This window comes from Petromyzon marinus, chromosome 3 (assembly GCF_048934315.1).
Source record: "Petromyzon marinus isolate PM22_M1 ecotype Great Lakes invasive population chromosome 3, UKy_Petmar_22M1.pri1.0, whole genome shotgun sequence".
In the NCBI taxonomy this organism is placed as follows: Eukaryota; Metazoa; Chordata; class Hyperoartia; order Petromyzontiformes; family Petromyzontidae; genus Petromyzon; species Petromyzon marinus.
Genome location: NC_133669.1, coordinates 3,071,155 through 3,098,592, shown reverse-complemented (window position 1 = coordinate 3,098,592; position 27,438 = coordinate 3,071,155). Strand labels below are relative to the sequence as shown.

Genomic DNA, 27,438 nt, shown 5'->3' with positions numbered 1-27,438 from the left:
CTGAAACCCTCCGCGTAACCTTTGTTGCATCACCGGGGGCTTGCCACCCGCTGCGCGGTGCGTGCGCGCTTGAGTCGGGGCTTGTGATGTTCGCGAGTAGCACCTATGAAGGCCGGCACTGCACACCAGAGCGTGGGTGGCTCAGACCATGCCGCCGCCGCCGCCTTTGTCTCCCCCAGTGGCCATGTTTTCTCACCGTGCCAGGTACTCATGAGGCTGAGTTGACCTAGGGGAGGCCCAGAACCGTTGCAGGTAACCCATCACTGCTGTTGACCGCGAGCGGGAATCTAACTCGGATCACTGGGTTTGTAGCAGTGCACCAATTGCTAGACTACTGGTCCACACAGCTGCAAATACAAAAATCCCCCTTCTATTGTACACATTCCTCCGTCTGAAGTATATTCCATTCATCACACGAACATAGGTGAACACGTAGACCTATATACTCTTACCATCATGATTAACTAACATTCTTTTTCGGGCAAGATTGTTGTGGTCAATATCAGCATTACCGTTATTTGTTGTTAAGATGGGAAATAATTCCTGGCAAGCTCTGTTGGCAAATCAACATTACATAACATCAAGTATTGGCTGACGCCAGTAACCTTCGCAAATATAAAAGTTGTGTGCAAGCGCTTCCTTACCATGCTTGCTGTATGCAGATGACAAAGCCAGACAATTTGCAGGAGTTAAATATTTTAATTTTTCTGTTTGGTATTTAATAGAATCGTTATAAGGACAAACAACTTCCAATCAAGTATTGTTTCCCTTTACAGATTACAGCCTTTATCTTAAAACAGGCAAAGACAATTACTCTTTGATCAGAAAGCACATTTCTGCTTTACTGTTAACAAAGACATCACAGTTGCTGATAAAGTGTGCAATATTAAAACACTAATAGATAAAACATATTCTACGTAAAGATGTATTTAACAGGCATTGAGAAATGCGAGTTTGCAAAATGCCCATTAGTTTGATTTTGTAAAACAGTATGAAATGGCCCTACGTGCGCGATTTTGATGAAGGAAAGAAAACCCGACACGGAAAGGGAGCTCCGCTTGAATGGTTTCCCTACGAATGAGCAGATCGGCTTTCGTAAATTAAACGATGTCAACAGAAGGTGTACACAGGATTAACTGCACGTGTGAGTAAATGTTATCTTGGGCAAACAGGACGAATGATCAGCACGAGACTGAAATTACGTCAGAAATATTAAATTATCCCAAACACAACTGTCAGCAGTAGCAGAACACGCGTGCCAACAAGGACACTCAATTGATTTTGATAATGTTGAAGTTTTGTGCAAAACTAGCTACTACTGGCCAAGACTAATTAGAGAATATCTAAATTTAAAGAAATAAAAATAACTTAAACCGTTCGTATAGCTACCGCCTTAGTGCTGCGTGGGAGCAAATAATCAAATAATACATTATTTAAATGCATGCCTAAAAAGGGCAGCGTACTTCAATAGGGATTACCGTTGGTAGGGCTATTTTAATAAACAATAGATAGGAAAGACAAGTTCAAAGGGCTCGCATAATGCACATGCATAATGTACGTTGCCTCAGTAATCCCCCCCCCTCCCACCACATTGTGCAAGAGTGCAGAAGCGTGGTCAACACATCTACGCCTCTATATAAGGAACGAAACGGGTGGACTTCTCTACAAATCTGGCTGTCGCCTGATGAAGCTGGTTGTTATTACTGGCGAAACGTCGTACTCAGATTGTAAATGTTGTGGCTTGGCTCTCCAACACACCGGTGCAGTGCTGTACTAGTGACGAATTGGCCACGTTCTGTTTACGTGACAACCCTTACTAGTTGGCTGTGTCGGGTGGTGGCGGGTTTTAACGACACATATATTCAAGTGATTAACCCAAAAAAAAACTCTCATGGCGTACCGGTAGATTACAGTGGCAGTGTCAAATGTACGCCGCGGATGAACATTATATCACGACACAGGAGAAACGCAAGGCGTTAACTTCAACACGCACAGGAACAGGTGCCCCGCACAAACATACGAGGCAGCTCATCCGTCCCACCCCTTGGGAAATTTGTCCCACCGCTGGCAATGGGGAAACACATTTATAAAAGCAAGTAGACATGAACATTCGATTTCACGCGAATTGTGCCCTAAGTGTTCACTCTAATTGTCAAGGCTGACAGGATGCTTGCATTTGGGTGTCAAACTTATGTCGGGAATGTTTTCAAAATCAACCACAAATCAAATAGGAAGTGCTTACAAAGAACTATAAAATGCAAATCGTACATCGGCTTCCTAACACGAGCAACGCAGAACGGGACAAAATAAGAGGCGGCGTTGTTTTCTGCAGGAGTGATGCTTTAAGAAAACACTTCCTTCTGTTTGAAGTATGCCTCAAATCTTGCCAGTGCGTAGTCCTACACGCATGCACACGCACACACGTTTGGCAACACGTTTACATTGTCCTTGCTTGTCCGTATTTATAGTTATGTAAAAAAGTGTTGTGTCATTAAAATGTAATGCTTATTGTTACTTTTTAGGTCTATTAATCATGCAAAGTGCACAATCATGACACCACACAAATATTTTCATTTAGAGTATTTGGTTGATATAAATTTCCATATGATAAGCCAATTTTTTGGATCCATCATTTTGTGGCCAGGTCGCTTCTGAAAAAGAGCTATAAAGCTCAGTGGGCCTTACCTGGTTAAATACATTTTTTTGTTTTTAGTTAAAACCGCACTCTAAACTTCAGAGCAGTTTTTTGTTACATTGCCATGCTCGCCACTTCACAAAATATACAGATTCGACTGACTTTTTTTATCACGTGGAAATTTCTAGCAGCCAAATACTCTTAAACACATGTTAATTCTAATATATGGAGAAAAAACTGGAGGAGCCGGAGAAAAATCCACACGACTACGGGGAGAGAGACATGCAAACTCCAAACATACAGCAGGCATCAGGGCCGGGATCGAACCCAAGACCTCATCCATAGCAGGCGAGGTAGTTAACATCTCGCCACCGTGGCTCACTTGTAAACAAGACACAAGCTAATTCGCGGAGGGACGTCGCACGGTTATGTTGTGTAAAGGGGTCCCTTACCAAGTATCCGAACTGGATGGTGGACATGTGAGCTTGGAGAATGGACCACAGTCCCCAGAAGAAGTGGGAAGCCAGCGCAAACCTGAACACAAAGGGGGTATCGCGCATTCCTTGACACCTTGCCGATATCCATTTAAAAACCAAACGTGTATTTTCCCCCAATTCCCCCCCCCCCCGAATACTATCGGGCCGCGTCACGAGACGGCGAACGTAAGCAGAGATATCGAAAACGGCCCACAAAAGGCGATATTACTGAGCTACCACTGAAATCTCTTTAGAGACCTCTGTTTCACAGCAGGGGGCAGCACTTTCCCACTCACTCAACCACAGAGTAATATTTTCCGCATGACGGTCAAACCAATCTTTTTATTATTCTCAGAGCTGGCATTCAGCAATATTAAGTGCAGGACCAAATTTAATTCGATGTTTTTTTTCACACAGTCACTGCTAAATAGGCTCGAGGCCATCAACGCACTGCACTTGAAAACGAGGTTTATTAGTATTGCCGGCTCAGCGCTCTAACCTTTGAGCCATCCGACGAGCACCTCGCCCCTTGGTGATATGCTTCAGGCAAAAAAGAGGTTACGCTTGCAAGAGAGGGCATCATCACCTGTTCACCTCCACCACTATGGCCTCCAAAACCGCGGTGTCGCCACTTGCAGTGGGTAATCCCGCGCTGTCCGCAGACCTTCCGCCCAAACGCCCACCGCCAGAAACGTCATTCTGACCTCCTCCCACGTGATTCTCTGGAGCGCTGCTGCAGCCATTCATGTGGTTACCGGCCTGGGTCTCTGCTAGGTAATGCCGCAGAAAGTGCAGCTGCAACGAAGGAAATCAAACAGCAATTTGTTAATTATCTTGGAAAGTCCGTAAGCAGGCTACGCATTTCCAAGACGTGCGTTTGCGAAGAATCAAACACGACAAAAACGGGCGTTAAAAAGGCGGGGGAACCCAGATGGACGCGGCGCCATGTACGCCGCTCGTTTCCCGCGAGCGACTCATGTCGAAAGCTCAAGTCACTTCACCGAGAGACGGCGGAGGAAGACGGACGGTGTGGGTCGCCTGCGGGGTTAGGGGGGAGTTACCTGCTGCTCACGGCTCGGATACTTGTCCAGGTTGGCAGTGAAGAACGGCCACACGTCGTGCGTGTAGTCGTAGCTCCACTCACAGAAATGATTGCCGATGTCGAATCCCCTGCGGAAGGGAAGAGGGGAGGGGTCGTTACTCGGCACGCAACTTCCACACAGCAAACGAGGACAGCCTCTGCGTACAAACTACGACGAGCGGACAAAAACTTTTGACAAAGTGATGAAAACGTGAACGACCCTTTTATTTTATTTTGAGCTAAACTGTGTGCTGTTGCCAAAGATTAGCACGGTTGGCTACATATGGTGCGAAAGAAGTTCAACACACATGCATACAAATACATTTTGCACTCAAAGCCGAAGGCTGCCCCTTACAGTCCCTGCTTCGATAAAATAATTTTAGTCACGACGTATTTAATTTAGCATCCTGGTAGTAATGTGGTCCATGACTTTCTGATTGTATTTTAATTCCTTTGTCCCTATTCTGTTGTTACCCTGTTCACTATCACTAACTACGAAACCACACGAGATCAAGTGCTGTGCGAAAGTAAAGGCGCTTTGCATTGCAACGATTCTTCACCGAGGCCTACGTGCTGTCAAAGACGGCCATTACCAGAAACGGCATCCGTAATATTCTTTCTTTTCAAGACCAACAGTGTTGATGTCAAATGACTTTTGTTTGTAATTTGTGCATCACTGTCAATGCAAGCAGCATCACCGATTAGCAACGGTGATAAAGTTCAACATACATACCACCGATTAATTTAATCTGTTAAAATAATCTGCAGTCTTAAAACGCCCAACAATGTTAAACACAGATTCTGGGCATTGGCACTCACCTGTAATTATAGCTGCAGTATTCAAAGTCGATAATCATTAGTTTGTCTTCATTTGCCTTGACTTCGTCTTCCAAGAGGAGAATGTTACCTTTTGAAATACACATATCAACCGATAGCATTATACAATGCCTCGTTTGCATAGCTTTAAATGCATTTCATAAAGCAAAGCCTCACCCACGCTAAAGGGCATGTTTATAGACATACCATGTAATATTACAGTTCAGTGTGTGTGGTAATGAATAATCCTTCGGTCAAATATAAATGCTCCCATTCAAAGCACCAAACCAGCACTGAGATACAGAGTTCAAATCTGTGTTTCCACCAGCTGCAATTTAACCGGGTGCAGCGATTTTAAAGCTTTTGTGACTGCAGGGATTCATATTCTTGGTTCTTTCGGTAAAGTCACGTAGAAGGGAAACAATAAAATAATAAAAATATAAAACAATAAAATTCTCACGACGTTTTGACTGCAACACAAGCAATCATCATCAGGTGTGAAAACCACAGCAAGAAAATTTGAAAAAATTCAAATTTTCTTGATGATGATTGCTTGTGTTGCAGTCGAAATGTCGTGGGAATTTTATTGTTTTATATTTTTAATATTTTATTGTTTCCCTTCTACGTGACTTTACCGAAAGAACCAAGAATACAGGTGTAGCGAGTTGATGGTCTCAACATGGTTACCAGTGATTTGTCACAAATCACCATAAAACAAAGTTGTACCTAATTTAGCACATTCTAACTTCCGAGAACTAAACAATGCCTTGGTCGCCATGTGAACCAACACCCCCACATCAGAGCGCGAGAAGGTGCACTGCCTGGCATGGATTACGGGCAACCGAGGGATTTCGGAATTAGTTCTGTGGTGTCACCTTCAGGTGGAGGCCATTCGCTAACATTGGAGATGTCACACTGCCTTCCGAGAGTTCCAAACGGATGTTTATTGGTCTCACGCCACCACGCTAATCGCGCAACCAAACTATCACCAGCTTCTGCAGCCATTATTTTACCATGTAAGGCCCTCTGAGCTATGTAGCTCTTTTCCAGAAGCGACCTGGCCACAAACGATAGCTCAACGAAGCGGAAAATCGCGTGGAAATGTACAGCAGCCAAATACTCTAAGCGTGCGTTGATTCCACGCGACCACGGGGAGAACATGCAAATATATAGGCGTCAGGGTCTGGGTCGAACCCACAACCTCCTCATACCAGGCGAGGGAGTTGACATTTCACCACCGCAGCGCCCCTTCATTCATTAACCGGTCGAGCTTTTTGCAGCTATTCCAGCAATATATTAATTTGTAGACAATAATGAACGCTGTAAAAAAAGAACGTGCCCGCTTGACGGAATTATGTACGCCTGCCCGAGGCGCAAGTTGTTGCCTTGTGGTCAAGTTACAGGCATTGCGACATCAACATCCGGTTCAAGAGGTCGTCACGGCCGATTCCACCCACGCCGCCAGACTTTGTCAACAGCCTTGTGGCACGAACAGCGGAGTGCGTTGGCGGTCGGTGACGGAGCCGTGGGCATTCTGCACCGCGCGTCACCGTGTGTCGAGGTGACTTTGCGTACGGTGCGGCACAGGGGGCGAGACTCACCTTCCTGACAATCGTTGTGACAAAACACGACGGGGGAGGGGGTGGCGGCCAGAAGGTTTCTGCAGCGCGGGCACAGCCAGGGGGACATCAAACGGCAGTCATCAGATGAGGTCAACGTAAAGGCAAAGACGACGCCATGCTCGGCGAATCTGCACTGCATCACTAGCGTCATGTTCCAAGTCAGTAGTTCTTAATACATACATAGGTTTAATAAAACAAAGTAGTTGTACTTAGGTGCCCCCAGAACGGGCATCTCGCATGCGCAGGGGGTGTAGCGTGCACCCCAGGTTAACATGAACCACCGTTCTAAGTGATACGAAAAAGGGGGTGTAAATATAAGTTCTCCCACTTTTACCCAGGAAAGGTTCACCGAGCCTCAAGACGCATTTTGAGTCGGGTCACATTCGTCGAGATTTTAGACAGTTCCATTTGTGAGTATGTAGGAAGGGAACACAAATACACAGAATAAACCCACACCTTATAAGGGTGCGACGCTCCAAATCTCTGTGTGGATGCAGTCAGAAATCCATTGCTGCACTGCCATCTGCTGATCACTTCTAATGCACAAGGCTGGTATTTACGTAAGGATATCTGTAGCGATTATTACCCCAGAACTTTCATCTCGTGTGGGAGGTTGAACGACATCAAGTGCTTAAACTTCCTCGCTTGTGGCTCCTTTGCAAACTCCAACTGCATTACCTGCTCCATGTAGCTGGAGGAAATACGGCATGCACACACACACACACAGCAACTAAACACAAACAAAACCATAAGCGCTACAAGCCACACACATTTTGCAGAACAAGATCGTCCCGTCTGTTTTTGCGTCATGTATATCGAACAGATCAAACGGTAGCAAAGCTACGAAAAAGACTGAATTCTGACCACTGTGAACACTGTGGGACTGAGTGTATACACCAAAGAGACAAACCACTTCTCATCCAATACACAAGACAACATAAATTAATGGACGATCTAAATGCAAGCGCACGTCATGACACTGTACACACAGAGATGGGATTTGGCCATCACTTGCAGGAAAGGGAAGTGCTTGCATTTGCGACATAAGGAAGAGAAATCAGCAAACGTCGTTTAAATTATTTAAACTTAACGTGTGTATTAGGTTCTGGACGTTTTGCATTGTTAACAATTATAGTATTATCTTTATATTCTGAGTGACCGAACCGTGCAAAAAATACTTTTGTTTCAAATATAATTATAGTCATGAATTCCAAATCTTATTACAGTGGTCGTAAGAATATTATAAAATATTAATAGGGATTAACAGGCCCACAGAAAAGTATGAAATACAAAAGTGAACACGAGCAGGTTCGGGAGTGTTTTTGTGCAATGTAAATCGGTAATTAAAAGGAACACTGCCAAAGCGCCCAAAGCAGAATGTTTTCAACCTGTGCACAATAGCTGCTCCATCACATGCTTCAAAAACACGGGGACACTGCCAAAAGGAAATGGAACAAACGCTGAAAAGTGTGCGCAGAGGCAGGGGAGACATTAACGCTGGGGACTACGGAGAGAGAAAGAGGAACACATGGATCGGGGAAAAAATGCTTATTAGAAGCATCATCTTGACCAGTAAGAATACCGAGCGTGCTCGTGTTTGCAAAATAGGGGCGATGAACAACGAACGAGACCAGTGATGGAACCAGAGCCAATGGGCGAACACGACAGGCACGGAGATGGAACGATGACATCGGTTCACGTGGGGGGGGATTAAGATGAATTACGGCATCGCAGGACCGAGACGGTAGGCGATGGACAAGACTTCATCCAGCAGTGGACAGAACGCGGGTGGTGGATATTAACAGGTTACGATTGCTCCGTATACAGTCGTGAACAGAAACAGGTGACTGTGCCGTGCTGTTCTTTACACCCAATGCTTTGACAAATCACATTAAAAACCACGACACATTAATTATTTACCTCTTCATTGTGCTGAACAGCCATTTGGGCTCTTTGTTGAATGGCATTTTCATTTCGTGAAATCTCGCAAGTTTTGTTGCAATTTCCGCAGAAACTTGTGGTAAAGCAAGCTCTGCAGTTCTCAATCTTCTGCTCTGAAACAGCGCAGACAAACACAATAACTTGCTCATCCTGAAGGATGGGATTAAGAGTTCTTGGTACTAGAAGAAGGCGGGGGGAAGGGGGGATAGGTACAGTCCACGCGGCATGATTCATATGTTGGCGAAAATACAGTTTCCACTGATAATTAGCTGAAAAGTATCCAAATTGTCGGTGCAAAAGGCGACCCTCTAAGATGTTTGAGACGATCCGCATCCTCGCGGACTAGAGGTGCTTCACTGCGCACAAAGACAAAGAGTCTAACGCCACATTACGTACACTCACATCCCACACCCATGTTTCCCGATTTCCCAGAAATGTCTTCTTTCAAAACGACCACCAAAATTATGAGTGCGTCTTATTTTCCGGAGCGTCTTTTAATTGGGAGAACACGGTAACGATGTTTTGCTCGATGTGCAGCCGATCGTGGGCTCATCCCCCCACTGCAGCCGCTGTGCAATCAGCTTACAGGAATGTACTCCTCCAGGCGGCCTTGAGGGAAGACCCCGTAGAGTTTTGGACCCAGCATTCGTTCTGCTAGGATAGCGAACATCACACTCTCCTGTACTAGCGCATCTTGTCCCTGCACACCGCAAAACAACGCGTGCCGTACACCGGGTACAACGCGCATCGCGTCCACGCCACGGGACGCCGTGTGCCATTCGGGCACGCACGCACGCACGCAGTGTGCCGTACGCAAAGAACAACACACCAGTGTCAGAACACGGTGCCGCCTTCGGTAAACAATCAGCGTTGGTGTCACACAGTGCAAGGACACACGGCACGAGCGCAAGCTATATCCCGCAAAGTGGTACTCGTTGTATCGACCCAGAAGGGATCGTGAGCCGAGTCGATTCCCAAGCAGGATGTGAACTCCCAACCTTGCGAGTGCGAGCCACTGGGCACAGACAAGCGTGCGGGCGGGCGTGCGTGTCGGCATATTATTTGTACAAACAGAAATGCACCTGAAGGATTCGGCCGTAGATTCGTAAAAGGACATTTCTTGGTTCATCTCTGGAGTTCTGCTTCCCCTCCGGGAGGGCGCACAGGTAGAGGAAGTTGCTGAGCCCCCCACTGTAAAACAAGCAGTGAAAATTATGTTTGTTTGAACGTATACTGCACACTGGACGTATATAAAAATGTGGTGAGATGCTGTATGATGATGACACAGCGTAATTGTGTCGTTTGATATCCTTAAAATTACACAACACAGCACCAGTGTTGCAGCCTTGTGTGTTTTTTATGAAGCGGTACTGGGCGGCTTTTCGAGAGTTTAATTATTAAACGATGAATTCCATCATTGCCCTTAATTCTTCCCACTGCATTAGCGTTGACGCATCACAGAAAAAAAATCTGCAACTTGCCAGCAACATCCTCCCAGACGTGCAACCACATCAGTCTTCTTCAAACAGTCTACACAACTGCTTTTATCTGCGATGACGTGTATTGAACAGGATTAGAGAAAAGGGAATTTGCACTCCTAAAATGATCTATGGACTATGCTACCTGAACCCTGCGTTTCTACATCACCCCGGCCCACGTCACAAATGTGCTGCCGCGCAGAGTGAACCAAGATTTGGACACATCCTCGTGTTATTGATTTTGGGGTCTGATTGAGATAACCGCTATTCATAAATCAACAAGAAACGCTCCTCATTTTAATACGTAGGCTTTCGCGACCAATATTATCTACAAGAGGTTTTTTTTTTTGGGTTAGATCGCGTAAATGTGTCGTTAAACCCGCCAACACCCGACACAGCCAATTAGTAAGGTTTGTCACGTAAACAAAACATGCCATAGTTCAGCAGACTGGTGTGTTGGAGAGTAAACCCACAACATTTACAATTCGAGTGCAATGTTTTGCCGGCAATCACAACCAGTCTCATCAGGTGACAGCTAAAATTGTGGATAAATCCTCTTGCTTCGCTCCTCGTATTCGCCACAAGCTCAGTCTCACGGGTCTTAGGATAATGCGGGTCTCACACAAGACCTCACGGTCATGTGGTTCGCTTGCTCGGAGAAGGTTCGTGAAATACCAGAGGATTGGTTCGATGTCAGTGTTCCCAGCTACTACTACTCAAGCAAGTGGCGTTTTTAGGTACAACCGGAAAACGTCCTCTGGAAGCCGAAAAAGGAAATTATTTATAAGCTCAAAGCGAACGTCAAAGCACAAGGCAGCAAATGAAATCGTCAACTGTGGGCCGCAACAGGGAAGATTTCCTATGGACATGAGGTGCAAAGTAGGACATTGCCCGCTTGTACACTCAGCTTCCAAGAATATATTTTAAAATGCTTCTACCATTGGCAGCGGACGGCGATTCAAACGGACTGAGCGGAAGTGAAGCTTGTGCCGAGGGGCTCGCCATTACCTTATAATACTGATTTGAAACTCATTCTCCTGCAGCGTCTTCCACATGCCAGACAGGTACTCCTGGCACCACACGAAGGCGAGCCTCTTGGTCTCCGCGGGGACAGTGGCCTTGCGCTCCACCTCGTCCTCTTCCTCGTCCACCTCCGCGCCGCTTGTCCTGTCCGAAGCGAGGCCGGGTGCCTCGTGCTCACTCATCGTGCCGGAAGATCCTGGCATGAGCAGCAAAAACCGTTGATGTAATTAGTGTCTAATACTAAACAAAACTATTTTTCTTTTACCAGGTAAGGCCCACGGAGCTATATAGCTCTTTTCAAGAAGCAACCTGGCCACAAAAGATAGCTCAACGAAGTGGCTTATCAAGTGGACATTTACAGCAGCCAAATACTCTAAATGTATGTTTCTAAATGTGGCGGGAAAAACTGAAGGAACCGGAGAACAACCCACGTGACCACGGCGAGAACATGCAAACTCCAAATATACAGGCGTCAGGTGCGGGATCGAACCCACGACCTGTATACTAGGCGGGGTAGTTAAAATCTCGCCATCGTGGCACACAGAAACTGCGTCACATACGATACAATTCGGATATTCCAGGAAAACTGCCCAGCGTAGAAAGGAGGCCAAAATACCCTCAGAGGGGGCTTTCTAGAGCTCCCCAAAGCCTGAACAATTGTGGGGAGTCTATCCAGTTATGGGGGGAGGTATCTGGCAAACAGCACATAATGATATGAATGCGCAATTACGTAACTTAAAAAACACTGACACGTAAATATCACCTAGCGCGTTTAATTAACAACCGTTTTCTCAAGCTGTGCGCGAAGCTTGGCTGTGATTAAGAGAACTGGCAGTAAAGGTTATCCTGGAGGATGGGACGTGTGGATTGGGAATGTTAATAAGATTACGGTAAATTATAGATGAGAATTACAAAACACGGATTTAAACAGCCATGGGTATAAGTAAAGGGGCAAGGCTTAGGCCTCTAAGCCTGGCTCCACCGAGAGGGTGTGCAGTGTTGGGGACCAATCATGCGAAGGCTGACTGGCGGTGGAGAGCCGAGTGGATGACAACTTGCCTACCTGTACGCACGGCACACACAGAATCAACGTTTTCAGCCAGATGGCCCATAAAATCACATCCATCTCGCCACCTGCAAACAACTCTACTAAACATAACTTTTTTAAAGATTTTATATTTCATTTTTTATCTTGAAATATGGACGTGCAGGGTGGGGGGGGAATGGATAAGGTGGTCGTTACGAGTATAGGTTCCTCGGCATGATTCCCATGCCACATCTCCTGTAAAAAGCGTTTCTTTTTTTTGCTTCTTAATGGCTTGTAGGGAACTCAGAGTTCACCACTGCTTTCTTTTTTACTTGGTGCCGTTTGCATTCTAATCTACAGCAATTATTGTTATCTCTATACGGTTGTACCACTTGCTTTGCGTTCTTCTTCACCTTGTGCTCTCTCTCTCCCTCTCGCACTGTCGCACTGTTAGCAGGTGGACATGAGCCAGAACTGGCAGCAAAGCCTTTGCGAGCAGCAGGACCACTCCCAAGGGAAAATAAAAAATAAACGAAATTGTTCCACTCGTGTACGACTCGAGTGTCTCCAGGAACACGAAGAGCGGGAATTAAATTTCCATCTATAGTGGCAGTGGGCACATGTGCCAACTGTCCGTGTGAACAGCGTGGAGAGGAACTCACCTCCTGGACCACATCAACCACTGCCACGCAAGCCCCCAGTCACATTTACACCAAGCGGAAATGTTTAGATCAAGAGCAAATGAATTTTGTATATCCCTGGCTTCAGCTCAGCCCTAACCAGCCCTCACATTTCCCCTGCGAGGGAAAAAAACCCCTCAGTTCTTCACGTGGTGGAACCCACCCCAGAAACAACTACCGCCATCTGCCACGAAGTGGCGGTGACGTCACCACGGCGCATGTGCCAGGCTAGGTGCACTTTGAGACCACGTGAAGTGTCGAAGGCTCGCTACTGACAGGTCACTGGACAAAGCCAGGTGCCATGGGTTGACTGAGATGACTGGCAACTACACCAACTGTGCTCCCTACTGTGTCAGCTCTGGTTTCTCTCTCTCTCTCACACACACGCACACCACCCACACGGATATCCTCCGTCTCTCCACCCAGAGGTACATTCCGATTAATCACCTTTGCAATGAAAAAATATTACAACCGTTCTATTTGTGTGCCACGCCAAGTGGCATCCGTCACGCCTTACTTTACAAGGGCCCCCCCTACACGAGTGGGGTCGTGGTTCGCGCGACGTGGCACCTTGTGACCACAGCCACCAAAATGACTCAACGCCGCTTCCACCAACATCACTCCACGTGCCAAAACATCTCTGCGCTCGCTGCAATTGGCACAAGTCGAATACGCTACAAAGACAAACAAATATATCCCCGTAAGCGCGTCGATAAATTAGTGTTTATTTGATGTTAGTGCCCTTCACGATAAACCGTTGTGCAAGGCCCTTCACGAATACAAAGTTAATAATTGAACAGCGGTCAATAAAAACGCTGTGCAGTCAAATAAATGATAAAAAAGAACGATCAACCTTAAGAGGTTGTTTGAGCAAGTGCTGTTAGCGAGCACCTATTAAGGCCGGAAAGGCAAGGGGTGGGTGGCCAGGACCACGTCCGGCCGCCTTTGTCTCCCCAGTACTGATGTTTACGCACCACAGCAGACACTCATTGACTAACCACGTGCATTTCGATTTAAAGCTTTCGTGACTGCAAGGATTCATCTTCTTTGGTTCTTTCGGTAAAGTCACGTAGAATGAGAATAAAATAATAAATTAATAAAATAACACAATAAAATTCTCACGACGTTTCGGCCACAACACAAGTGGCCTTCATCAGGTGAAGGGACGAGACTGTGTTGTGGCCGAAACGTCGTGAGAATTTTTTTGTTATTTTATTTTAGTATTTTATTATTTTATTCTCATTCTACGTGACTTTACCGAAAGAACCAAAGAAGATAACCACGTGCATTCAAAGACACGAATCCTCCGCATAGCGCCTACAGGCTGCATTACACACACGTTCACGTGTTTTTGTTTTACGTCTAAAGTAAACTTGAACTCAGGAGGCCAGGATAGACTCATTTGATTGTGACCTGGGCATTCGTAATACCCACAAATATACCTGATGTCATTTGCATTACAGGTAACAGCATTACAAAAACTGTAATAACCGGTTTTATCCATGTGTCTAGTTATCTAATAATACAAATAAACATTTTTTTACCTTTGTAACGGAGACGAGCAACTCGCACGTTTTTGTGTCCGCCCGTCCCTTCCAGCCAGTCAAACTCTTTTGTTTATCTTTGCCTGTGTCTCTCTCCACCTTTCTCCTGCCTTCTGCCCTGTCGATCCCAATGTGTATATCGAGTCCTCGTTCTGTCTCTCTGTCCTCTCTTCTACTTCTCCCTCCCTTTATATCTCTCTCCTCCCTCCACTCTCACCCACTGCTCCATCTCCCTGACCTCTCGCTCTCCTTTTTCCCTCCTATCCCGCATCAAACGCTCTTCTTGCCTCTCCCCACTGCTCGTAACGTTTCCTCCCCCTCTCTCCTCTTTCCCTCCCTCGCTTTCCTCTCCATTTGAAGCCCTTGTCACTCTCCTGCCCCCCCCCATCTCTTCTCACTCCATCCACCTCCAGTCCTACCGCGCGCACACAAATAAGCACGCGCCAGCCAGACAGCCAGCCAGGAATCCAGCCAGCAAAGCTGTTTTCTAATAAAGTACACGACTTGGATATGGTATAAAACTACGGGAGCTGCTTCAGTGGGTAATGTCGTAACCGGTTCACTGGGCCTTGCAACCCAGAGAGGTCAAGTTCACGTCCCCGACCCGGGAGTTGAAACCTGCCGGCGGGATGTCCACCCGGCACTGCTGCGGATGGTGGATCCGCGTGCCGTGGGGTAGAATGTGGGCACACACCACATTTAATGTTGTTTTGGTGAATGTGGAAGAGTAGACCAAATACACACTCTCTCTCGTGGAGGCTCTTCCGCCAGCAGTGGCGTGAACGAGAAATTGCAGGGACGTCCCTTTAGCTGTATTCATCCTTACGTCTGCCGCCGTGGGGTTTGTCCGTTCGCGCATCCCCAATCAATGCATGCGATACCCTGAACGCCACTGGAATCGGTTACCGGTTCGTGAATTTCAGGATCGGTGATCGATTCCCATTAACCGGTTACCGGTTTACAACCACAGAATGTTAATTTACACAATGTACTCGATACGACCGTACACAAATACAATTACAGTGGGTGGCGCGACTCACACCAGATCCCAGCCGCCTTTGTATCTCCCCAGGGATTCCCAGGCCGCGTTCAGACACGTGTCGCCCACACTGTCCCTCTTGCGTGGCCCAGAGACGCAGACAAAGTGAACAAGGGATGTCGAGAGAGAGAGAATGACAGAGACAGGGCGATCGAGAAGACATACAGGCGGCACACGTTTACACAGATAGCGGCAGACACACACAGAGGGATAATAGACACAGAGCATTGAGACACACAGAGGGATAATAGACACAGAGAGACAGAGCATTGAGACACACACACACAGAGGGATAATAGACACAGAGAGACAGAGCATTGAGACACACACACAGAGGGATAATAGACACAGAGAGACAGAGCATTGAGACACACACACAGAGGGATATCTACGCAGTGGTAGACAAACGCACACGGAGACAGACACCGAGAGGGATAAGAGACACAGAGACACTGAATATTATTTGTTTTAATGGAATAAGACGCAGAGAGACGGACCCGGAGACCGATACGACACCACAGAGAGACACTGAATATAATGTTTTATAGTTTTTTTTATATCGAATGACACTGAGAGACAGACCCGGAGAGGGACACGCGACCCACAGAGAGACGCTGAAGGCGACACAGAGACAGGGAAGGGACAGACATTAGAAGAGAGAGACAGAGAGAGTGGTTGTGGTGAGAGAGAGAGTGATTGTTGTGGTGAGAGTGGTTGTGGTGGTGGTTGTGGTGAGAGAGTGGTTGTGGTGGTGAGAGTGGTTGTGGGAGGGAGTGGTTGTTGTGGTGAGAGTGGGTGGTGGTGAAAGAGAGTGGTTGTGGTGAGAGTGGTTGTGGTGGTTGTGGTGAGAGTGGGTGGTGGTGAGAGAGAGTGGTGGTGGTGAGAGAGAGTGGTGGTGGTGAGAGAGAGTGGTTGTTGTTGTGAGAGAGAGTGGTGGTGAGAGAGAGTGGTGGTGGTGAGAGAGTGGTGGTGGTGAGAGAGAGTGGTGGTGGTGAGAGAGAGTGGTGGTGGTGAGAGAGTGGTGGTGGTGAGAGAGAGTGGTTGTTGTTGTGAGAGTGGTTGGTGGTGAGAGAGAGTGGTTGTGGTGAGAGTGGTTGTGGTGAGAGTGGGTGGTGGTGAGAGAGAGTGGTGGTGGTGAGAGAGAGTGGTGGTGAGAGTGGTGGTGGTGAGAGAGAGTGGTGGTGAGAGAGAGTGGTTGTTGTTGTGAGAGAGAGTGGTGGTGAGAGAGAGTGGTGGTGGTGAGAGAGTGGTGGTGGTGAGAGAGAGTGGTGGTGGTGAGAGAGAGTGGTGGTGGTGAGAGAGTGGTGGTGGTGAGAGAGAGTGGTGGTGGTGAGAGAGAGTGGTGGTGGTGAGAGAGAGTGGTGGTGAGAGAGAGTGGTGGTGGTGAGAGAGTGGTGGTGGTGAGAGAGAGTGGTGGTGGTGAGAGAGAGTGGTGGTGAGAGAGAGTGGTGGTGGTGAGAGAGAGTGGTGGTGGTGAGAGAGAGTGGTTGTTGTTGTTGTGAGAGTGGTTGTGGTGGTGGCCTCTGCAACTCACGCGGGCCCGGATCCCGCCGGCTTCTCGTCTGCCGCCGGGTGCCCCGGACTCTGAATCAGCATGACAGAGGGGGCCCCGAACTCTGAATCAGCATGACAGAGAGGGGCGGGGCCCGGACTCTGAATCAGCATCGCAGAGAGGGGGCCCGAACTCTGAATCAGCATGACAGAGGGGCCCCCAAACTCTGAATTAGCATGACAGGGGGCGGACTCTGAATCACCATGACAGAGGGGGGGAGGGGCCCGTACTCTGAATCAGCATCGCAGAGAGGGGGCCCGAACTCTGAATCAGCATGAGAGGGAGAGCCCGGACTCTGAATCAGCATCGCAGAGAGGAGGGGCCCCGAACTCTGAATCGGCATCGCAGAGGGGCCCTGGAACGAGCATCGCTCCACGTGACCCCCGCTAGGCCTGCAGCCTGGCGGCCATCTTACCTAGGGCCCTGCAAGCGTGCCGGGACCGCGCGCGCCCAGGAGGGTGAAACTTTAAGAACTTCACGCTCTTATTTGTTTATTGTAACGAGTGCAAACCCTTTTTTTGTCGACGACACATTTTTTAAAAACATTACATCCCTTAAAATCACGGCATTGCCTCGCGACTCTCTTTGCTACATGTACGTGCCTCGAAGGAAGGGTTATTGCCCGAAACTTCGCCGATTATATATTTATGATGTTACGGCAGCGCGCCGTGTTATTGACGAACGTGTGTTGAGGGGGCAGGGGGTTTCCACTGAAATGTAAAGTCTTGTATTTGATATCGCACGGTTGGACACATTTGCAACCCGGATGTAGAACCTCGAAGCTCCCGTGAGTCGACCCCGGAAGTAGAACCTCTGCGTCATGAGCCGGGCCACGTGCGTGCTGTGGACGCGCGCACGTGGAATTCCTCGTGCGAGCGGGGGAGCGAGCAGTCGGTGAGCGGCGCCTCCCTTCGCTCCGTTTTGTCTCTGCTGTGGAGGGAGGAGAGGCTCGTGAAGGACCCTGCTGCTCCTGGGCAGTTGTAAGGCAGTCGCTCTCCAGCTAACAAGGGAGGAGGGGAGAGGAGAGCGAAGCTCACGACAGCCGGTGAGCGGCGCCTCTCTTCGCTCTGTTTTGTCTCTGCTGTGCAGGATGAGGAGGGGAGAAAGGCTCGTGAAGGACGCTACTACTACTGGGCAGATGTAGGCAGTCACCCTCCAGCTAGCAAGGTTATGAGTGCAAAGGAGAGTGACGCTCACAACAACGAGCGGAGCGCGCCGGGCGACGAAAACGCAGCAAGTTGGCACAGTAGGGGGCACAGGTGGTCGTGCATCTGACAGTCAACATATGGCACCTGGGTATGTCCCGTGATCTTCGACGCTTAATGTGGCATCAAGGTGCACCTAGTCTGGCACAATCGCCGTGGTTGCCGTAGAGGAAGTATCGGCCAACACCAGGGACGATTATCTGATCCACCTCTGCCTCCCCTCCATAGGTCGACTCTGCCTCAAATGAGTACCTGGTACAGTGTGTAAACATCGCCAAAGGCGGCCGGGCGTGGTCCTTGCTATACACCCCCTTCGTATGCCGTCCCTTCCTTGATATGTACAACTCGTGAACAACGCCCCAAGAGTCTGTGAAGGCTAAATGGGGGAATCGTTGTAATTAGTCATCGTTACGCGAGCACTTGCTTTGACGCCCATGACCAAATCTCCCGGAATGCACCCTAACACCCTAACTCGCCAAAGCACAAGCTAAGCAGAGTTGAGCTTGGATAGAGATCGGATGGGTACTGAAGGCTATTGCTGGGGCCACGTTTTCAGCAAAGTGGAACTGTTGTACTTTACTATGTTCCAACGTCTTCACCAGCCCACACTGATCAGCCTGGTGAAGTATGGTTAAATACCCCCCCCCCCCCCCACCATGGAGTAAAACATAACCCCATGTTTATTTTTCAGTTGCGTTGATTTGACTGGAAAACTGTTGAGAAAAAATCAACAATGCTGAAAGTAAGGGACGCAAGGTATGTCGTGTTCCATGCTCTTCATTATAGCGCGTTGAATTTAGTTTTTATTATTTACAAGTAAAATGTATTTTTTTGTATTGACACAATTTCAAATATTTGTGTCAGAATTAAGTATTTGGAATAAGTTATCCTACATGTCAACCCTTTATCAGTGGCTGCCTTATTACAGACCAGTTCAAACCTTATTGGTCACCCCGTTACCCTATAAATCTCAACGTTCATCCTACAAAGTCCCATCACAAGGGCGAAACTCAAACAAATAGACAAAACAATTTTTGCCCGTCTTGAAACGGCTGTACGCCGTATAGACCTGGACACTCAATTTCCCTGCACAAGAAAGACTACGGGTAAACCGTTATGGGTTGACAGGTATGAGTTGTACATTTGACAGCTTGAGCTGATAAGAAAACGTTAATTGTGGTTTGCAGCTTAAAACAGTTTCTCCTCACAGTTAATTTTGAGCTAAATGTCTTGTTTGTGACCATTTGTAGGTTGTCTGGCGACGAGAGAGTTGATGACGGTGGCCATGAGAGTAAACCTTGTGAGGATAACGACGATCTTAGTTCATCAATGCAGCGATGTCTGAATGCTCTGAGGGAAGCGAGGAATGACAGCGAACAGTTTGCAGCGTTGCTCCTGGTGAGTGACACTATCTCCGTGACAACTATCTCCGTGACAACTATCTCCGTGACAACTATCTCCGTGACAACTATCTCCGTGACAACTATCTCCGTGGAAACTCTCTCCGTGACAGCTATCTCCGTGACAACTATCTTCGTGACAACTATCTCCGTGACAACTATCTCCGTGGAAACTCTCTCCGTGACAGTTATCTCCGTGACAACTATCTCCGTGACAACTATCTCCGTGACAACTATCTCCGTGACAACTATCTCCGTGACAACTATCTCCGTGACAACTATCTCCGTGGAAACTCTCTCCGTGACAACTCTCTCCGTGACAACTATCTCCGTGACAACCATCTCCGTGACAACTATCTCCATGGAAACTCTCTCCGTGACAACTATCTCCGTGACAACTATCTCCGTGACAACTATCTCCGTGGCAACTATCTCTGTGACAACTATCTCTGGCAGCTATCTCTTGACAGCTATCTCTGTGACAACTATCTCCGTGACAACTATCTTTTTGGAAACTATCTCCGTGGCAACTATCTCTGTGACAACTATCTCTTTGACAACTATCTCTGGCAGCTATCTCTTAACAGCTATCTCTTGACAGCTATCTCTCGACAGCTATCTCTCTGACACCTATCTCTATGACAACTATCTCTGCTATCCAGTTGAACTCAAGTATGTGAACGTTGGCACAACGCGGGCAAATAACGGCGGCACGCTTCTAGCATCGTCAACGATGACTTTACTTTGATCAGAATCTGTATTTATCTCGGGAGAAATCCGATGAGCTATGAAGCTCTTTTTCACAGATGTCCAGTAGGGGCGGGTCAGAAAGTTACAACAACATACAACTTTAATGAGGGAAATCCCGAGCTATTATCTTGATTACAAGACGCAATTATTTCCCCCAATATGAAAGTATAAGTTTGGGGTCCAGCGTAATTGTTGTGTGACCAGATCTCTATACCTTTATTGTCACCGTGCACAGGTTTGGGGTGCGTCTTATAATCCAGAGATTACGGTAGTGTATTATAGTACACCATAGAGAAAGACAACCCAAAATGAGCCTGATCTCTGATCGATTGCACGCAGGCTCCAAATGTGTGTCCAAGACAGCCTGGAAAATCCAGTCGCGGTACTCACAGACGAGATAAGAGCTATTGTTTTGTGGCTTTTGCCATTAAAATAGTGGGTGTATAGATGAGCCCCTGGCTTCAGATTGTGGAATTGTTACCACTGCCTCGAGACCACTGAATAAGGAGTTGAAGAAGCCCCTTTTCCAAAGATTGAGACTTCCTCACCAATACATTGCATAACGCAGACTGCACTTCTTGGGTCAGCAAGCGGTTAGACGCCCCTGGTGCTGCAATTATGCATTGAAAGTACTGACTTAAATATAGACTTTTGACTTAGCTTTAAATGTGTTTTTTTTTTAAATCGATGCAGTACAATATGCTTGTACTATATGAGAAAAATATATATTAAACTTGATTTAGACATTGCTGTATATGTGTCCGTTTGGTTTGACAGGTGACAAAGATGCTTGCCGTGGAAAACACCAACGCAAAAAAGCGACGGAGAATTTTTGACGCCATCGGATTCACATTTATAAACAGACTTCTGTTACCATCTGCGGCGTCTAATGTGTCCACTGTAAATGAATATCGATCGCTGGGAATTGCTATATTGGCATGTTTTTGCACCGATTCTGAGCTCGTGTTGAATTCACAAGTTCTCAACAAAGTTCATATTTTAGGCGAGATTCTGGCACTGGATCAGCCACATGAAGAATCTGAAGACCTTAACCTGTACAGGTCGGTGGTCGACGATTGTTATCAGTGCTATCAAGGAATAATTGCAGCACCAGGGGGCTTTAACCACTTGCTCACCGAAGAAGTACTGTCTGCATTGTGCAATGTTTTGGTGAGGAAGTCTCATTCTTGGGAAAAGGGCCTTCAGCTCCTTATTCACTTGCTAAATGCACGATCTTCAGAATGCTGGGCGAAGGCCGAAGAAAACCTCTCCAAAGTCTTGAAGCACTTTTGTGTGCAGTTTGCAAATTCTAACGATGGCAATAAATTTGACGTTTGCGAGCTCCTTCCCAATTTTCTGCCACCCTTGGAAATCTTTCAGAAGTGCACGCAGTGCTCCGAATGTTTCCGGACTATACACGCGGAACTATTCGGCATCCTCAACAGCAAGATTTCTGGTGCTCAGAGAGACCCTGCCCTGAAACTGGCCTCTGCTATGATAAATCTCTACAGCTTGGATTGGATTCTGCCCGGAAACAAATCCGCAAAGGATACGTTCTTCGCGCTGATCGTCAATCTCGCGTGCATCGAAGTCCGTATGTGCCTTGAGGACACCGATTCCGCGACGGTAGCTAACAAGCACGCGATTTTGATTGCTTGTTACAGCATTCTGGAAAATGCCGTTGAGCTGCTCACCACAGCGGAACACCAGTTCAGCAGAGTGTGGTGCAACCAGATCGTCACGAAGATGGAAGAGGCCTTTTCCGCAGTGATTTATTACCTAAAGCAGCAGGTATATACATATGTATGCGATTCGCATGAGATGAGGGCTCAGTGAACTGTGTCCTGAGGGACAGAGTGGCTGGGTTTGAAGATGCTTTCATGCAGGAATATATATGTATCACGGGTAGTTGCTACCGTGTGAATTTATAGAACATTTTAATGTTTAAGGCAGTGCGGATCGACACTTCAGATGTTGAGCACAGGCTTTGGTGCCATTATTGTGTTGCATAGTGAAGTTGGGGTTGTATATATTTTTTTACTCATAGTATCATATACTGTAGTCCAAAAGATCCTCACCGTGTAGGATTTGAAAGACATTTGTGTGGCTTGGAACAATTTCGTAACAAATTATAACTGCAGTCACAAATCGAGCATCGAGGAGAAGCCCATCCCACACGGCCGTTTTGTACTAAAACGTTTTGTACTAAAACGTTTTGTACTAAAACGTTTTGTACCAAAACGAATATTTACAATGATGGGCGCTTATTAAACTCAGAAAATATCATCTTCAGTTGCTTTTGGCAGATCGTTAACCTGGTGGTGAGCAAACGCTTGCCCGTGAGCCAGTTTGCGGAGCGGACAGTTTGGCAGAGCCACTTGATCATCTGTGCTGGGAATTACCGTATGCTGCACGGCAGACATTAATCACGCGTGATATCATCACAAGAGAGTCCATCTTGGTCCTTCCCCCACCACACCGATTACCTAGGTCGGCTACGTTTGGTGCGAAAGAAGTTCAACATAGATCTTTTCTTTGTATCCTAGGCCATTTCCATAGTTAATTGCAAATTGTTCTGAAAACAACCATACTTTTTGTAATTTTGTTTATCAAGGTTTCTCTTACTATGTAAACATTCTTAATGGACTAGCGACATGTCGAATAAGGCATATATGTGCGTGTGTTAGTTTTTTTAACACCTTGCATGATACATTTATCTCGCTCACGAAACTTTGCTGTGCGGCTCTAGGTTCTGGAAGAGTGGATTGGAGACAGCTTTGTGTTTGCTTCAGTTCGTGTGCTTGGATCATGGATGGCGGAGGAGAACCTGACTCTCAAAAAGGAGATTATGGAAATCATTCCGTCCTTAATGCAGTACTGCTGGAAAATGCAAGACAATGAAGCGGAGCCAGCGGCCAAGACAGTCGAGCAAAACCCCCGTCAGTTTGTCGGTGATCGGACCGTTGATCCACTTAGGTGAGACAATATTTGTTTTATGAAACGTGTATACCGTGTATTTGCCCTAATCACAATGATAATAATCGCTGTGCAGTGGCGGCTATGCATGCCTGTAATCCATCTGTGTGGAGGCGAGGTTTAGTGGTTCACACACGTGTTGTTTTGAAGCTGCCTACCCGTGGGTGTCGAGCTGGCATAACCTGGCTTGCCAAGAAAAGGCAGTACAGCAATTGGACTAATATCCATCTTCACTGGGATTGAGTGTTGCCCCCTTGCGCGCATAGGTTTCCTCTCGGTGCTCCAGTTTCCTCCCACGTGTGTAAGTTGGCTGCAAACGTTTCAAACGAAAACCCAATGCAGGACCTTCTGGAAAGCAGGGGGTTTCACTCAGTATTGAGATTAACTCGTGTCACCACCAGCAAACAAGATGATATTGGTGGTACAGCATGAATTTGACACCCTTTATGGTCTGTAGCCCTACTTAAACCTATGCCCACATCCGGGCAAATACCCTGGAAGATGGTACCTTCTTCTTAACTTGCGTTACGTTTGTCAATTCCAGGTTTCTGCTTCCAGGATTGTGTCACCTAACGGCAGAAGACGATGCACGGAAGCTGCTCTTGGAACAGAACCTCCACGTCCTCCTGAGACTCTCATTCCAGAGACAGTGGGAGCTTTTCAAACGTCTCATGTCAGATGAAGAATTGCAGACGTATCCGGACGTTGAAATGACCCTTCGCTATCAGTGCAGCATCTTTTTAAACCTCGTCGTAACCGAACCCCAGTTTGTGAAGTAAGCTCCAAAAATAAAATTTCCTCCTAATTTTGTCGTTGGGCTTTGCTGCCTAATTTACAAAGTTGGGTGTCACCTCACCGAAAAAATTGGTGTTGGGTCGTGTTTTCCTCCATTGGTGGAAATTCCCCATCCCTGTGGTGGGGCCAGCCACTTTCATTAGGTCAACCACGGTCGACTTCTCAAAACTCGTCCTCATTTGACCAACTCCCTGAAGGCTGAAGGGTTTCAGTCGACCAACTTTTATAAACCTCGCTGATTGCGATTCTCGCTCTCAACCACAGCGCCACCTGCCCGGTTGTGTCTTAGTTATCAACAGCTGTTAATGAGTAATTCAGTAATCGACTTAGTCGGTTAACTCATGTGACTGCAGGAAGTGCAGCCGGACAGACTGAATTGAAATCCTGGGATCTTACTTGCTCTAAGCCTATGACCAAATCAACTTTGAATACGCCCGATTTTGCCTGATCTCAGACGCTAAGCGGGGACGCGCCTGAATAGTTCTTGGGTGAGCAACCAACGTGCATTACAGGTGTTATGCTGTGGGCCAAGAAGGTCTGTGCAGCAAAATGCAAATGTTGTACTGTACTGCTGTGCTCTACGTGCCCCGCCTTCATAATTCTGCACTGAGCAGCGTGAAGTGCGGGCAAATAACTTCCATAAACCGCATAGCATGGGGAGGCCCTCATCCAGCAGTGGATTGACAAGGGCTGCACAAGTGCTTGTGATTGAATTAGTTTCTCGAGGGTAAAGACTTTATCTAGGCTTGGTTACCAATTTAACTCTAAGTTTTATACATTGTATATACAATTGTGCATATGTCACCAGCCTTAAATCTGTGTAAATGTATCTCACACATGGTAAGACTGTGACATTTGTGTTTTTTTTATTTGCTCAGGACTGATGAAAACTTTGCATCATTGCTGACCCTGTTGATGGATGCTTTGCCATTGGTGATTGGCAGAGATTGCCTATTGATCCTTGCTGGAAATGTGTGTGCACTGAGCCTGATGCTGATCAGAGTGTTAGACATCCCCGGTAAGGTTTTGACAATTGGTATACACTCTTGACAATGCAAATGGAATGCCCTCGATACCAAATGCCATTTTTACCCAATTAAGCATAAATGTCCAACTTATATACAGTGTTTGCAATTAACAAATCGTGCATTGTTATCATGCGTTCGTCATTAAACAAATGTAGCATAGTTTTCTTGAAAGGGTGTTATTTACAGTTATGTTGGGGATGTGTTTATGTGCAGCATTCGTGCGTACATGCGGTAGTGGTGGCGTAGTGCTTGGTGAACTGTGCTGCAAACCCAACAACCGTAGTTCGATTCCCGACCACGGCTAACATCAGTGGCAAGTGATATCTGAACCAGTCCTGAATGAGTACCTGGTGCGGTGTGTTTAACATCTTCACTGTTAGAAAATAGCGGACAACTGGACTTGCAAACCAGAGGTCGCCAGTCTGATCTTATGGAGCGGCAGTTGAAACAAAGTTCTTAAACCAACCCCAGCCTGTCCACCCGGCAGCTTACTAAATGAGAGCTCCCGCGAGCTCACTCTAAGAGGCGAGCCTTCTGCCAGCAGCGGTCTGAGTAAGCAATTGCACGGCTCTACTTTAAACCTTTATGAACACTTCTGGCCTCTAAAACCAAATCACCCCGGAAGGCACGTGATCTCAGCTCACCTGAGTTTAGGCTGCATAGCGTCTCGTTGGGTAACCACCGTGCATAACAGGTGTTATAGGCTTATGGGAGCTACGTGTTTGCTAAAAAGAAAATGTTTGATACTCCTATACTCATACTCTTTGGTTCTTTCGGTAAAGTCACGTAGGTTTAAAAATAAAACAAATAATATGTAACGACGTTTCGATCGCAACACAAGCGGTCGTCCTCAGGCGGAAAAAAATATCCATCAGTGGAACTGCTGAAGCAGCGAGAGAGCCGTTACAACAAGAGGTTATTTACGTGGCGATGGGCAAGCAAGCGCATCTATACATTCCCCACCTTAAACCTGCACTGACCAGTGTGGTGAAGTATGGTCAAATAACCCCCTCAGCATTGGTGAGAGTCCCTCATACGGCAGTGGATTGACAGAAGGCTTTACATTTACAAACACCGTTTTACTGTTGAGAGACTGCATAGGTGTAACGTCTGTTAAAATGTTGTCATCCTGTATTTGTTGTTGTCGTTGCAGCTCTTTCCAAAGCGACGTCGCAACAGTTCTTCACAGCGGTCATTGAATTTATTTCCAAACCGTACCTGCTACAGAAGAGCACTGTGGATGGAGAGCAGAGTGTGGTAGTCATGAGGAGTGGTTACAAAGAGTGCTGGGAGGATATTTCAGAGTTGTGGTTTCTGGGCATGCAAGGGCTCGGTGCTTGCTTGGCACGTTTAGAATGGCTGCCGCTTGTGCTGCTTGATTCTGGATGGCTGCTCGAGATTCTACAGCTTCTGGCCAATGCCGAGACGAAACAAGTGGCCCCGGATCTCCTGCAGTCCTTCCAGAGTCTGTTGACAGAAACGAGTCTCCGGAGCAGCCGCTGCAAAGACTTTGTTCTGCAACATGCTGGCAGACAATTGAGTGATCGTTACAATATGGATTCGCTTAAAAAAGCGCTCGATCACTGATAGATAACGCAACTGTATCTTAAACAAAAAAAACTTGTTACTGGATTTCAAAATCACTGGTTATTACTGCGGTATTATGTACGTTAAACTTCCTTCACACCACACGTAGTCAACTGTGCTAATTGGAGGTGCGGTTAAATTGGTACTGTAAGAATACGTGCCGTGTGCTTCACAATGGACATTCAAAATCCCGTGAAGTCAATCGCAAGCGTAGGCCCCAATGTGCAGGCGTCATGGTCCATTGTTGCCAAATATCAAAAATGACCTGCAAAATTACTACGTTTTGGGAGCCAGGACCCTTCCAAAAAGAATCGTGAGACTCGGAGAGGTTTTCCCAGATAAACAATCATACCAATAATAAATAAGTGCTGGGGTGTTTTTGTAAAAAAAAAACATTGTCGACAATGGTATCGATCAAAAAAATGTATCCTAACGAGCAGAATAAAGATGTTTTCACACTTCATATCTTTTCTCTTCGATGTATTTGTATTTAGCGGATGAGAAACAAAGTGATATGTTTCATTTGAGAAGACTTAGCATTTTACATCTCTGCTGGCTTCTGCCAATAACGTCCTACCCTGCTGCACCTTTGCTCCGATTTCTGCATGTTTTGCCACAAGTACATGTGGTTAATGCAGACTTGATGCCTTGCAAAAGTTATCTGGTGTAAAACCTATTTATCATTCCTGCTTGTGCTTGCACACTCTCCTCGCACTTACCTGTCGTCCTCACCCAAGCATCTTTTGATTCACTTCTCTAACCCCCATCTCTTGCTTCGTTGGT

At 46.8% G+C, this 27,438-nt stretch overlaps 2 protein-coding genes across 10 annotated transcripts; one reads left to right on the top strand and one right to left on the bottom strand.

Annotated features, from left to right (window-relative positions):
- Positions 1-679: 679 nt before the first annotated feature.
- On the bottom strand, positions 680-17,020 carry LOC116951736 (choline/ethanolamine kinase-like). 4 transcript variants are annotated; one of them, XM_032970535.2, is made up of 13 exons: positions 16,897-16,972; positions 15,364-15,440; positions 11,058-11,268; positions 9,654-9,762; positions 9,158-9,271; positions 8,551-8,684; positions 7,217-7,321; positions 6,610-6,668; positions 5,012-5,099; positions 4,173-4,281; positions 3,698-3,906; positions 3,088-3,169; positions 680-2,399 (listed from the first exon to the last, which is right to left on the bottom strand). In XM_032970535.2, exons 3-13 carry the CDS (start codon positions 11,252-11,254, stop codon positions 2,343-2,345), a joined length of 1,263 nt encoding a protein of 420 aa, XP_032826426.2. In that variant the 5' UTR covers positions 11,255-11,268; positions 15,364-15,440; positions 16,897-16,972; the 3' UTR covers positions 680-2,342. The 4 variants fall into 4 exon arrangements, with proteins under 4 accessions (XP_032826426.2, XP_032826425.2, XP_032826428.2 ...); XM_032970534.2 differs by lacking the exon at positions 15,364-15,440 and having other exon boundaries at positions 16,897-17,020; XM_032970537.2 differs by lacking the exons at positions 15,364-15,440; positions 16,897-16,972 and adding an exon at positions 14,324-14,512.
- Positions 17,021-17,278: 258 nt separating this feature from the next.
- On the top strand, positions 17,279-27,118 carry NCDN (neurochondrin). 6 transcript variants are annotated; one of them, XM_076072541.1, is made up of 9 exons: positions 17,279-17,372; positions 18,004-18,210; positions 18,811-18,875; positions 19,370-19,517; positions 21,047-22,060; positions 23,019-23,245; positions 23,790-24,020; positions 24,919-25,058; positions 26,222-27,118. In XM_076072541.1, the coding sequence occupies exons 3-9, from the start codon at positions 18,853-18,855 to the stop codon at positions 26,653-26,655; spliced, it is 2,217 nt and encodes a 738-aa protein (XP_075928656.1). In that variant the 5' UTR covers positions 17,279-17,372; positions 18,004-18,210; positions 18,811-18,852; the 3' UTR covers positions 26,656-27,118. The 6 variants fall into 6 exon arrangements, with proteins under 6 accessions (XP_075928656.1, XP_075928646.1, XP_032826402.1 ...); XM_032970511.2 differs by having other exon boundaries at positions 17,292-17,508; XM_076072525.1 differs by having other exon boundaries at positions 17,292-17,808.
- Positions 27,119-27,438: the final 320 nt, after the last annotated feature.

Excerpts from the sequence above, each read along its gene's own strand:
- NCDN (XM_076072541.1), top strand. The coding sequence starts at position 18,853 with ATGCTGAAAGTAAGGGACGCAAG. Across the intron at positions 19,518-21,046 it reads AGTTTGCAGCGTTGCTCCTG|GTGACAAAGATGCTTGCCGT; the intron begins GTGAGTGACACT and ends TTGGTTTGACAG. Across the intron at positions 23,246-23,789 it reads CGGACCGTTGATCCACTTAG|GTTTCTGCTTCCAGGATTGT; the intron begins GTGAGACAATAT and ends TGTCAATTCCAG.
- LOC116951736 (XM_076072567.1), bottom strand. The coding sequence starts at position 15,525 with ATGTCTTCTCGATCGCCCTGTCTCTGTCATTCTCTCTCTCTCGACATC. Across the intron at positions 9,763-11,057 it reads TTTCAAATCAGTATTATAAG|TGGGGGGCTCAGCAACTTCC; the intron begins GTAATGGCGAGC and ends CTTGTTTTACAG. Across the intron at positions 6,669-7,216 it reads CACGAGATGAAAGTTCTGGG|AAACCTTCTGGCCGCCACCC; the intron begins GTAATAATCGCT and ends CCCGCGCTGCAG.